This window comes from Adiantum capillus-veneris, chromosome 9 (assembly GCF_014529385.1).
Source record: "Adiantum capillus-veneris isolate H3 chromosome 9, ASM1452938v2, whole genome shotgun sequence".
In the NCBI taxonomy this organism is placed as follows: domain Eukaryota; kingdom Viridiplantae; phylum Streptophyta; class Polypodiopsida; order Polypodiales; family Pteridaceae; genus Adiantum; species Adiantum capillus-veneris.
In genome coordinates, this window is record NC_140939.1 from 75824824 (window position 1) to 75838673 (window position 13850).

At 37.8% G+C, this 13850-nt stretch overlaps 1 protein-coding gene across 3 annotated transcripts in view; it reads left to right on the forward strand.

Annotated features, from left to right (window-relative positions):
* Nucleotides 1-5744, forward strand: part of LOC147450692 (putative inactive methylesterase 20) — a 109744-nt gene extending 104000 nt beyond the window's left edge. For 2 of the 3 annotated variants that reach the window (XM_086519800.1, XM_086519799.1), the window contains one exon: nt 4625-5055. In XM_086519800.1, coding sequence (XP_086375926.1) covers nt 4625-4903 — 279 coding nt within the window. In that variant the 3' untranslated portion in view covers nt 4904-5055. Of the gene's footprint in view, nt 1-4624; nt 5056-5235 lie in introns of those variants that run through there. The other variant, XM_086519801.1, reaches the window with a different exon arrangement.
* The last annotated feature ends 8106 nt before the right edge of the window (nt 5745-13850 follow it).

Genomic DNA, 13850 nt, shown 5'->3' on the forward strand with positions numbered 1-13850 from the left:
AAAATGTGTAGTATGCCAAAAGACCAAGTATGATAGAGGGAAGCAACCCGGATTACTCCAGCCATTTCCAATTCCTAATTCACCATGGGAGAGCATATCCATGGATTTTATCTTTGGATTACCAAAATCTATCCATGGGAATACGGAAATAAGGACAATAGTCGATAGATCTAGCAAGCAAGCACACTTTATCCCTCTCTAGAAGACTATTAAGGTACACCAAATGACAACTCTCTTCATATCACTGATTTTCAAACACCGTGGATTTCCAACGTCCATCGTGTCAGATAGAGATCCTAGAATGACCAATAATTTCTGGAAAGGTCTCTTTGAAAATCTAGGTACAAGATTGAATTTCTCTTCGGCCTATCACCTACAAACGGATGGCCAAAGTGAGATAGCCAATCTTACAATTCTTGATCTACTAAAGACCTATGTCACAGAAGTAGATCAACGCTCACAATGGGAAAAGTACTTACCTCTTGTAGAGTATGCGTATAATAATACTATCCATACTTCTACGGGAAAAGCACCTTTTGAAATCATAGAAGGAAGACCTAAAAGTCCCTTGCTACTCTAAGTACATGGGAAGATCTTCGCTGCCGATGAGTATAGCCATGACCTGCAAACATCTTTTAAAAAGATTAAGGAGGCTATATCCATCTCCCAACTAAGGCAAAAATCTGCTGCTAACAAGCACAGAAGGGCCTTAACGTTCAAAGAAAATGATTGGGTCTTACTTAAGTTTCCTAAGGCTCGATTGAGGAAAACGACGGGCAAAAACCCTACGGGCCATCAAAAGTATTATGCTAAACTAGCAAAAAGATACTATGGTCCTTTTCAAATTTTGGAGTCAATCAATGAGGTAGCTTATCAACTCAAGTTACCTAACCATTGGCTCATACACAATGCTTTTCATGTGAGCCTACTTAAGCCCTACAAAGGAGAACCTCCAAATGAACCAATTATTGAAGACCCTCCCGAAATCGAAGATCAAGAAGAAGTACTACAATCCGAAGCTATTTTTTGGCATGAATACAAGGTACTACCACATGGTAAGATTATCCGGCGGTATATTATTAAGTTCAAAAATTATCCTTTTGAAGATGTTAGATGGATGCAAGGAATCCAGCTTAAGGATAGTATGAACCTTGTCAACGCTTACAATGCTACATTAGAGTAACCAAATGTACATGTTTCTTTCAAATTATTAATGATTTTGTCTTATAAGACTAATTCTCTCTTTATTGTACACAAATTTAAGTAGTATGCATACTAAGAATCATGTTTGGGATGACGACGTCTCTCAAACACCTCCTAGAATTTGTCACTCTACTTGGGAGGATGAAATCGACTAAAGAGCAGACATGCTTGCGGCAGCTATGTCTCCCAAGCACCAAATGGATTAGTCATCCATCTTGGAATGATGTCGTAGGGTAAAAAGGGATCATCTACCCGCTAAGACAAATTGACTAATGGCTATGACTTTATCTCCTATACCTCATAGTCGAGGACGACTATGATTTCAAGAGAGAGGTAATGTCATCAAATATCTAATATCTAACAACCCCAAATGATTTTCTCATATTAAACTGATCATTTAATATGGGATAATAAACGGGAACAAGGGTTAGAATATAGACATGTGCTTACGGATCTATCTCAACACGGGGCCAATGGTAAAGGGGCCCAAATGAGAGATGGTCTGCCAAAGAGCAAGGTTAACTAATGAAGCTTAAAAGACCTTAGGGTTAGCTTCATTAAAGACCTCCAATGGTTAGTGTTAAAAGTCCTTCTGACCTTAAGCAAGCTAGGGTTTTGCTTGAGGTGAGAACCTTAGGCAAGCTAGGGCTGTGCTTGAGGTGGGAACCCGATCTAAACTTAGGCAAGCTACGGCTGTGCTTGAGGTGGGAACCCGACCTAAACTTAGGGCTGTGCTTGAGGTGGGAACTCCACCTAAGGTGCTTGTCATGCTTGATGACTAAGGTACTTGAGGTACTTGTCACATTTAATGAGGAAGTTGCTTCCTATGCATGGGGGGTAAGATGCTTGAGTCAAAAAGAAAACCTACTCTCTTAATGAGGAAGTTTCTTGAGAAACTTCCTATGCATAAAAATCTCAAAGTTAAGAGAATTCTAAAAGAACACATGGGACACATGTCAGACTCTCACTAAGCTTAACCACATGGGTGCTTGAATGCTATTGGTTGGGCTAAAGAGGGGTCCAATGAGATTTTAATTCCATCTAACAAATATCTAGATATTTTCAAGCTCTCCCTCTCTAAGGGGTAAGGAGGACACTTTTCAAAAGACTACCCATATGCTTGACTACATGCTGGATGTGATTGGCTAAAGGGAGAGGGGTCCAATTAGCTTGTAGCAAGTAGAATTTTTTCCCTAAGCAAGAAAGGGAGGTGCTAGGGGGATATACACCATCACACACACTCATTGGAGACTTCATTCTCACTTGGTGAAAGTTGAGGAACACCACCTCCTTCTCGAACCTTGTGAGAGTGAAAGCCTACACCAACACTCTTGGCTATGGAATGCAAATCCAACCAAGAGTCATGCTTCAATGCTTAAGCTTTCCATATTCTCCATCTCCATTATTATGCTATTATGTATGCTAGCAAGAAGAGTAATGATAAGTGAGGAACTACTTCTTTCTCCTATGGAATGTTTCTTCTTCCTCTTCCCTATCCTCATTCCCGGCTAGCTCTCTCCACCTTCGAAGGTGTTTGAGGCGTTGGGACTGAGGCTTGGGATAGTTAATGCTTTCTTCAAGGAACACAAATATTGTATTGTACCAAGTCTCTCTGGATGGGAGAAACTATAATACAAATGCCTATTTGAGGGGAGACCGTTGAGGGGGGACCGGCTCCATATGAATCCGGTCCTCAACTATTGTCATGTTCTCTAAACTCTCTCTCTCGCAAAAGTATTGTTCATGCCAAGTTAACTAAGTACCATGTTTATGTTGCTACCATCAATTAAGTTCACCCGCTATGCTCACAAAGTAATCTCTTAAAAGTGCTTCACCTACTTTCCTAATTCCGCTACTCTCAAAGTTCATAGGCCATTTCCATTACAAAAGATATCGTACCTTGGTAATGGGATAAATTGTAGTGTGTTGCTAGACCCAAGGAGCAAGGTGGAATTTGGATCTTCAACCCTCTACTACATGCTAAATCCTAGTGTCCTAACTTTTTGTTAGCTAATTTCCCAAAGGGATCTGGTGGAAAGAGATCCAGGTTCATGAAAACTACTGGCACCTCAATGGACTAGCCTAAAACTAGGCAACATCATAGGTGACCCGTTACAAAAATGTGCCAAATCTTCAGAGGCATTTGAATGGGGTGAGACAACCAAATACTTGAAAAACTTTGCAACACACGGGTCGTCTTGGCTATCAAAAGTGGGAATGACTTATTATGTCCATCCTAGAGAGAACTTGCTAAAAGAGTTAGAAATAAAGGGCATATACATTCATCCCAAGTCATCCCAAGTTTAGGATGGAGACAATATGAGATACAAAGAAGGAGATAAACTATCTTCTTTATATAAACTCAATGGAACTAAACAACTACTAATCAACAGAGCTTTTGAAGAAGGACTTAGCAATGTGCTAGGGCCAAATTTGCGAGGTTGAACCTCCCTGAACTTGATTAGAAATTGAGGCATTGATGTGAGCACCGAAACTTCACTATTTCATAAACAAAGGCAATCTATTGTGCAAGCTTGTGTCCAACAAAGATTGGTTCTTTCCCCTCAATAAACAATGGTAGAAATAGTGGACAAAATCCAAATAAACAACTATACAAGCAACATATGGGACCCTCAGTGGGGACATCTATGAAAATCTTCTATGGAAGGTGGTATGGGGGATATCCCCATAGAGGTAACGATTTCAATCAGAGGGATAAGCTTTGATAGATGCTCATGGTGTAAAATAGCTACTAAGAACCCCTTCACTTATTTCAAAATTGTCTAACTATCATAGGCCTTGCAAGAAAATTTTGTAAAGAGATACAAAAGACCTAGAAGACCGTGTCTTCAAAAACTATCTAATCTTGGGAGGAAAGGTTTGGAGAAACCAAACCATTTTAATTTGTACATAAATTTTTGCTTCTACTATTTCAGACAAGCTTGGAAGTCTAGGAACTGGGGCATCTTCATAAACGACCACTTGATGGCCAGCTTCAACCAGATTATCCAAGAAAGTAGGGAAGTTAGTTATCACTTCTACTAAAAAACACATGAATAAGTGTGAAGAGTGGAAGCAAGAAGTCAAATCCAATTCGGTTTTGGTATCAACCAATCCAAAACATATAGGTATCAAAGTCACTCTCTTTTTTAAGAGGATGTGTATTTTGCGACTTGCCTCAAGGCACCTTGGCGTGGTTGAGGAAAATTGTACATTACTTTCTAGGTTAATATAGCACATGCACTTGCAATTGTGGGTATGGCTCAAAAAAAAGATAAAATAAGAAATCTAATGATTTTGTGAATCCTTTTTTATCATGAAAAAATGTTTTACAATTTAGTTAAAGCCTTTTACAATAATGGAATACACTGTTGGATTTCTATTGTTCAATGTTGAGTTTTTTCTTCTTGATTCTTACCAGGATGTCAGCCTTTCTCATGCTTGCTTAAATGCCACACCTTTTGTGACGACTAAGGAGTTGATTCATCTCACTATCGAGAAATATGGAAGCATCCCACGATTTTACATATTTTGTTTGGAGGACAATGCCATACCTGCAAGTTCCCAACATTCCATTGTTTCCCGTAATCCTCCTCTAGAAACATTCACCATGCCGTTGAGCGACCATTCACCCTTTTTTTGTGAGCCAGATGCTCTTGTTCAAATTTTGTTGAAGGTAGGAAACTACAAAAAGGGCTAAATTATTTATTGGATTTTTGAAAGATCTTTTAGACAGACATTCGTAATTTTATTATTTCAGTTCCATCGATTGGAATGTCCTTTTCATGGACATTTGTAAATTCACCTTCTTATTATTTCATTTGAATTGGGCATGTAAGTCTTTTATGAGAAGCTCACCATTTTTGCACTGCAATTTGGATTTTATATATTGACTTGGCTCTTTTTTTAAAACTAAGGTCAATACGATACGAAATAGAGTTTGTAATGCCTTGGATCAAGGGCCATCATTTATAGGTGCTTCATTATTGCTCATAAGGCACTTCGTTTGAGATATTCTATGCTTTTTTGTAGAGAACACACTTTCCCTTGCAAGGTGATACAATGGATGTCAGTGAGGGCTACCAACGGGTCAATACGACATAAACTAGAGTTCAAAATGCCACGGATGAAGGGCCATCATTTATAGGCGCTTCACTCTTGCTCATTAGGCACATTGTTTGAGGTCTTCTGTGCTTTTTTGTAGAGAACACACTTTTCCATGCAAGGTGATACAATGGATGTCAGTGAGTGCTGCTAGAGTTGCTTGGCTGCGTTTGAGAACCCATGACCTGGATCGTGGAGGATGAATGCTTAACCAACCGAGCTAGCTCCTTTGGGACGAGATCTTCTATGCTTATCACATGTTGCCATTGAGGTCTTTAAATCTGTCAAAATACAAAACATTTATTTTTTTTTGGTTGTTGTAAAGGGTCAATAAGGAGGTTAGATTATGTAAGCAACTAGAGGTAGTTTTCTTTGAAATGGGTCACTATAATAGAACATGAGCAATAATATATTCACGTAGGAATTGAATAATGTCATTGGATGGGCTTTAGCATGGAAATGGCATCGATGTAGATAATATGGAGCTAAAGATTGCATAAACCGTATCCTTGCGTAGCTCTCACTATGCAAGGAATCATTAACACTAGTTTGGTAACCTAGCAAGACGTCAAAGTGTCCTTTCAGGGTTTTGGAAACAAATCAATTACTCTTATCAGATGTATATATATTTGTGGACATCCTTAATTTAGCTCAAAAGTAACACCACAGTTTATGTAGGAAAAATAAGAAATACTCACAACTTTGTTTTTTGAAGTGCTCAGCTAAGCTTAGAATGCTTAAAACTGAGAAAATGACAAAGAGCCTTGAGATATACTTTGCATAAGGATAACCAAAAAAGAATGTACATCACACAGCAATATGAAAATCATTACATCTTTAACTCGTAGGTCTTACTACAATGTATTCACCACCAGCACGTTGGAAAGGGGGAAGAGGGAACACACCTAGCACACACAATGTTTGCCTCTCTATAGTCCAGGGATTTCGCTGCATCGCTATCCACACAAAATCTTACACACAGACACACACTTTTCTCAAATGAACTTGCAAGTACACCCAAATCAATGCACACACACTCGCGCAGACCACAATCTATCTCACACCCATAAACACATCAATTTCTTGCTCCCTTGCACACAATCACCTCTCTCTCTCTCTCTCTCTCTCTCTCTCTCTCTCTCTCTCTCTCGGTCTCTCGGCACATCACACCCTCGGGGAGCACACCTGCCTACACACACCCGAAAACACCGCGCAACAGAGAAGAAGAGAAGAGAGAGGAGGGGGAACAACATCAAAAGCAACACAACCAGAGCTTGCTTCTTCTTCAATTGATGGGTTATGGTGGAGCATACAACCATCAAAGCTCTCTCCTTCTCTGTTCTGTCTGTCGCCCCCCTTAACACAGCAGATCACGAAAAGTTAAATATCTGCTAATCAGCGCAGAATTTGCCTATGTGCGTGAGACACAAAAATGCTCAAAACGCCAGTTTTTACAAGAAAGCAGTTTTTCAAAAAAAAATCAGAATGAGACTTTTCGGTTTCCCTCATGCAGAGGTGTGAAGTCTCTCCCACACTTTCCTTTCTTCCAATGACCACATGTCTTCCTCTACCCAAGTTTCCTTGCATGTCCTAAGAGCCTTTTCCCATGTCAAAACATTCTCTTCAAGCACGAAATCTCTACGCTTAGATCTTCATAACCACATAAAACATGCACTTACTCGATCTCCTTGCTTGTAATGGGCCTTCGTATCTGCTTTATCACCCATGTCTGCACCTGCAAGCATACACATCACTACCTGTGCTCTCTGCTAGGGTCGACACACTTTGGTTGCACCAACGTTTCTAGAATAACATTTGAGTCCAGGCACTCATGCTTTTGTTGAGACAGTAGTGTATTCGTGGACTGCCAAATAACTGTAAATATCGTGTCTCTTACTATGAAAATATCATTCATAGGTTCCAAATCCACAGTGGACTTGGAGCCCATAGCAAGTTCGCACCTAAAAAGGGAATCCCCAAATGTGTGTGCACCCTCCTATAGATTGGGCGCGTGAAATCTCTTATTTTTGGACATCCCTAGAACATATGTGAAAGGGATTCATTTGGGTTCTTGCATGTGATGTACGTACCATTGGAAATACCTCTAGCTTTGGCTTTGTCTCCACCCGGGACAATGCCAAACATAACTCTCTAGAGAAAGACTTTGTCCCTTTCTTCACATTTGGCCCTCTAGATGTTCCCAAGAACTTGACCCCATTTGCTTGCAACCTACTTTTTGGACCAGATCTTGTTGAGGTGAAATACTTGCAACTTTTGATAGTGTATGGGCATGAGGAGCTCTGAAAGAGAAAAAATTGCTCAACTTGACCAAAAACAACATATTTGCTAGGTGGACCCCATTTTACACAAGATTAAAAAATTACCATACAACAAGTGTTGGGGTAAGCCTAGCTTATGCCCTAGTATGGGACTCTCCCTAAGTCCAGGTGCATGGTTACATATCCAAAATGATGCCCATACATGTATATATGACCCATGGACCTTTCTAGCACTTTTCCACTTGCATATGAAGCCACTAGATAGGTCCAAAGCAGCCCCAAAAAGGTATGCACGAGTTTTTCCACTTGATACTCTCCTCTTGGGATGATTTGATTAATTTTCCACACCTCATTGGTGATGTCACAATCTACCACTTTTTTCCCCTATATATTGAGCTCATTTCTATGCTCAATTGAAATGTTACTTTATGCTGGAATCAGAACTAGACCAATTTCAATCACCTTGTGGTCTTGAGCATCTTCCTTATATTAATTAGGATTAGCATTGTCGAAGCATGAATGATTCACTAACTCATCCTCCTTAACCACGCTAATCCTAACAAGTAATATCAAAGCCTATGGCTCATTTCTAGGTTTAACAAATTTTCCATCACATTAGCAACTAGTACTCTTGCATTTAGGAATAAATCTACCCCTAATTATCACCTGAGATATGAGTCCCCTTTTCTCTAGTACTCATGGTAATTAGGCGAGGGAGAGCGATTTAGGTCAAAGTTTTCTTTTTAAATTTCTATCTTTTGCTTCCTTAGGACAAAATCCATAAATCACCCTTGACAAATAGTCGTTGGAGGCTATCATTTAGTGATACAAATATCAACTACACTTGCTCTTATTTTTTCTTGAAGGCTATACCCCACTTTTGGCCGATTGGCTCCCACAAGGTCAAAATGGGTACTCTTTCATGGAGATTTTCATAGAAAAGGGGAGACAACTAGGTATGCCCCATTTGCAAAATCTCCAGTGCTCTCTAAATGACATATTTAGCTTTGACTTCAATACGAAACCTCTTGCTCAGCTTAGGACGCACCCCCATGTCACCTCAATGCACATCCTACTTGTGTATATCTAAAAAATCTTATCACCTTCTTGCAAACACAAAAGTTGACTTCATAAATACCAACTACGATTTTCACATAGCCAAGCTATAGGGTTTAATTAGATCTCTTGCACTTGCAGTGCACATGATTGCAAGTGGAAGTGATTGCTGCCTAAAAGATAAAACAATGCAAGAATCTTGAGTAACGTGTGGTTGATAAATTTTGTTTACTCAAAGGTGTTGTCCATAGGGCCACATGTTGCTATATGCAAATACCTAAAAGTATAGAGGCAAGTACATAAACTCCAAGTAAGAATATTACAAATTCAAAAAACTAATATACGTTCATGGAGAAATTCAAGAAACTTTGTGAATATACATTCATAGAAGAATTGTTACTTCTCTATCACAGCCAAAACAAATCTCTCACTAATCATTAGTGATGTCTTCTTCCTCGAGAATTCCATCTCTGATACGTTTTGATAGCCATGAAAGAATGGATGGAGGTGTATCCTTGGTAGATTTGCTAGCTCTTTGCCTTCTTTGTGGGTTACAATATTCCTGGTATTGTTTGAAAAATCTTTCCATACACTTTGAGATGTAAATAACAAAACGTTCAAGAGTTCTGCATATGTGACCTTGCGAGGAATGCCCTTGCCACATAACACCTCATCTGATAATGTAAAAGACTCTTCCATTGTCCATCTTTGAGGAGCAGCTATGTCAACACGCTCAAGGTATTCTGAACGGTAATACATGCACTCTCCAAGCACCCATCCCTCGGCCATTGAACCCTCTAGTCTTCCTCTTTGGCGAACAAGCCCCTTGAAAACTCCCATAAACCTTTCAACCCCGAACATCCAATGAGTGCTAACAACACTTGTAATCTCTATCTCATCATGAGATGAATGAGTACGTGGACTTGGATATTGAAAAAGGATGTTTGTAACTCTTTCTCTGTTAAACAAAGGAGTTCAATGCATTCCCTTTTCTTTTGCAGCATTGACCTTGTATCAATCTCCTTAGACATGATTCATCTATTTTTAAAAAAATATAAGAACAATGTGTGAAATGTTCATTAAAAGCACATATACAAATATCCGCAAGCGATACACATACCTTGCTAGCTTTCATAAACGATAGATAACATTTTGGATACCACTCATTAAGCAACCATCAATAACCATGGGGAGAATATGCTACATTTATCAATTTATAGTCAAATTAATATCTCTTGGTTGGAGGAGTTATTACGACTAGAAAATATTGGGTTACCTTGATGAAATTATGTCAATTATGTGTCTTCAAGTTAGAAAGACTTGTGTCATCCACAATGAATATATTCTTCAATGAGGCACCATATGTTGTGGATGTTCAGATAGATCGTATTCATTGATTAATCTTGTCAATCTCTTTGGAGGTAAGCACCCATGGTGCTGGTGTACATTCTATTCGACCCATCTCTTTATCAACATAAGTCCACAAGTTGCATTTGTAATTTTGATCTTTTAAGTCGTTTCAAGTTGCTTTCGTTTTTTTCAAACAAATCAGATGTTTCCACAACGAGTGCCCTACATTTTTGAATATATGCATAGGATCAAGAAGATGAGCGATCTTCAAATCTTTCCAAGACGGAGTTAGAGAGGGTCATCCTTGCGATCGGTCATTATCTACATCGCTTGTAAGCTATAACTATGGATTGATAATGGGCCCTTTGGTCCATCTCTAGGGATGTCATCCATTTTGGACATCGTCCACTCTTGATCTTTCCATTGAATGTCTAGTTTGTGTGCTTTCACATAGCAAGTGACCTTCGGAAAGAATCAGTTGTGTCAAAGGTGTATATTTTTAATGAGTTGCTTATTATACATAGATTTCAACCAATCACCACATGAGGGACAATCTTTATAACCTTTGATTGAGCACCCTACATCCATAGTGAAGTATTTAGTAAGATAATGAAAAATAGAATGAAATGAAAAGTATCTGCATGTATTGCTTAAAATGAAATCAATATGACACATAATTATAGCCGAAAAAGTCGTATATAGACTATGCTAAAATTTCTCTCACATTAAATCTCCTTTAATTTTTTGTATTGACATATCAAGCACATTTATGGCTCTCCACACTCTCGGAGGTCGTCAATTAGAGGTGCCAACTATACGTTAATATTTTTAACTCAACGTTTTCTTGGAATTATGAGAGACAAAAGTAAATGCTCTTTTTTAAAGAAAATAAAGGGTGGCAAATTGTAGTTAACTAGAACTACTAAACAAGTAGACTATTTACTTGAGTGCATGGAGAATGGATTCATATTATCCAAACCAATGTCCATCTTAATATGTCATGGTTCTGTTTCAGACTCAGAACCTTTTGTATTGATATATTTGAATGCAGAGCAATTCTAGGGAATTCTCATAATCCCCTTTGTAATTGCATTCTTTGATCCCCCGTCAAGAAGCCTTGCTAAATGTGGGGTTTGAAACATGTGTTGTATTCGAGGTGCCAATGAAAAATATAAGAGCACCTTACGACGAATCTGTCGACTTGTGTCTTTATAACAAGATGTTTTACATTTTGGACATGCTTTTCTATTTCATATTTGTTTTTATATAAAATACAATTGTTGGGACATGCGTGTATGTTGTTGTAATCAATACCAAGCTTAATCAACATTTTTTTCACTTCATCTCTTGATGGAAAAAGGACATTGTTTGAGGATAAGAACTTTTGAGATAGTAGCCTATAACATTTTAAGTAAACACCACATATAGATTAAGTATTAAAACATTCAAAAATAATACAATAAACATTGACAGTGGAGAATACATTTACTTTAATAATCTCAAAATGGATGCATTACTCCAAACATAACAATTTTGGAGGCTCAAAATATTAAGCAAACTTGTGCTTAACCATAAAAAGTTTGTACCTTCGTAGATTTTCTCAAGCGCCTCCGCTCTAAGAAAAGTCTCATTATCACACGCTTCACTTTCTTCGCACCAATCATAAATAAAATCATCCATGCCATCATCGTCATCAAAAAAATCATTCACTTTGCCAAAATGCAAACCATATAGTTTCTTTAATCTTTCATAGCTATTTGTATCACTCTTACAAAGGAGCTTCATACACTTGATTGACATACATGAGATGCCATGAGAAGATAGACGCACATCATTTTCAACATCATACTCGGAAACCTATCACATAGACACAATTATAAGTATTTTATATACAAAAATTAAACTTAATATTTTATAACACATACTTAGCATTTAAGAATAAATCAAGAAAAAAACTAAATAGTATCGAATGTAGACATGTAAATTTTAAAATTTTGATACATAATCCACAAGTGCATATTTTCTATATATAGTTTTACATCTACAATCTAAAGGTGAAGGTGTTCTTTTTGGCCTATAAAATCTGTAGTTCACTAAAAGCTCATCACCAACCCGTAATGGTATAATGACATTTACAAGAATACATCTTTCAACATCTCTCCTTATGTATTTCAATTCATGTCCATTTTTGCATTCCTCAAATGTGAAGTTGGTTCTTGCATTCCATCCCCGCCAACTATTAATTAAGCCGGCTATGTTTCCATGTATATAGAGTCAGCCATCTACATAAAGTCTTTGAATTTTTGCATGGGTAATGCCTCTATAAAAAAGGGATGCTACATTGAGACACAAACCATAAGTCGTCATGCTATGAATGTAGCGTACTAATTGATGCCAAGGGCCCCATCCATATATGGGTCCACAAAAGCACATAAGGGTCACCTTTGAATGTGGTGGGACTTGTTGCTTTTGTGCAATGAATAGGCCATGTCCCACATTTCAGAAGGCTAGAAGGTAACAAGCACCCCAAAAGCTAAAAACCTCTCTATCTTAAGGAAGATATCTTCTGTGCGGTCCTCCAAAGTGTCTATGACTATACGTTTGTACCAAATACAATAGACGATTGGACAATGCATAATCACCATGAGTCTTGCTCTCAAGGTTGGGAGACAAAGGTAATCCCAAGACGTCTATTTGTAATTCTTGGATTGCATGACCATGTCATGTGTGAGAATGACAAGCAGCTTGATCATATATGGCATCCTCATCATCAACTACAAATGCATGTCCCTACATGTGAAATATTATTTATATTATTGACACAATTAGCTATAAGAATTTAAATAAATATAAACGAGAATAAAGAATACTAACCATAGGTTGATCTTGGTGTGCGAGCAGTGGTGCATGAGCATAAACACCCCAATTCAACTCATGTGAATTGAACCGGTGTCACTGCCTTGGATGTAAGTATTGGCATCTATCGCACCAACATGGAATCTACTCCTCTTCATAATAAACTGAAGGCGTTCTCTCTAAAGACTCTTCTTCATGTCTTATTGTATGAGAGTGGTCTCCATGGCTATAATATAGAGACGATGGAGTACAAGAGAAATCTCAATATGTATTAAAAAAAGAAGTTAAACTTAATTTGATTGAAGTACTAGTGGGTGTGGGTGTGTATGTAAATACATACTCAAATACATACATACATGTATGTATGTACATATATACATACATACTCAAATGCATATATATATATATACACAAACATATACATACATTTGTACATATAAACGAACAGTGTTTCCTCTTGTTGTGAAAACAAACAAGACATATGCTATGGTCCCTGAAAACAAGAGACCTTTGGGATTCCATGAGGAGTCATGGATCCACTTTTGACAAGAGATGTGATACGGGTATCATTCCCGCACTAGAAAGTATGTCAATTTGCAATTTGAATTTCTAATTGATTTACTTATATGTATTCACCTATAATGTAACTTTAATATGATTTTAGTTTCAATGAATGCAATGTAGGGAGTAGATAGGCTAGAGTGGTGAGCAACCACACATCCCACTTGGGTCACATGGGCAAGACCGGATTCATAGCCACTTTTGTAAATAGATATTTATAGATTTTCACAGCATAGTTTTTAGAATGATATGAATAAGATCAACCCAAAACTTTGCATCTTTTTTGTATAGACTAAAGATTATGGTTGGCCTTTGACTCCAACAGAGATCAAATAGGGATATACCAAGGATATTGAGCCTTGTAACGCATCCTTCCACTAGCACATCCTTTTGTGAGTAATATTTGTAACTATGAGTTATTTTTTAAGTTAAAATGATTTT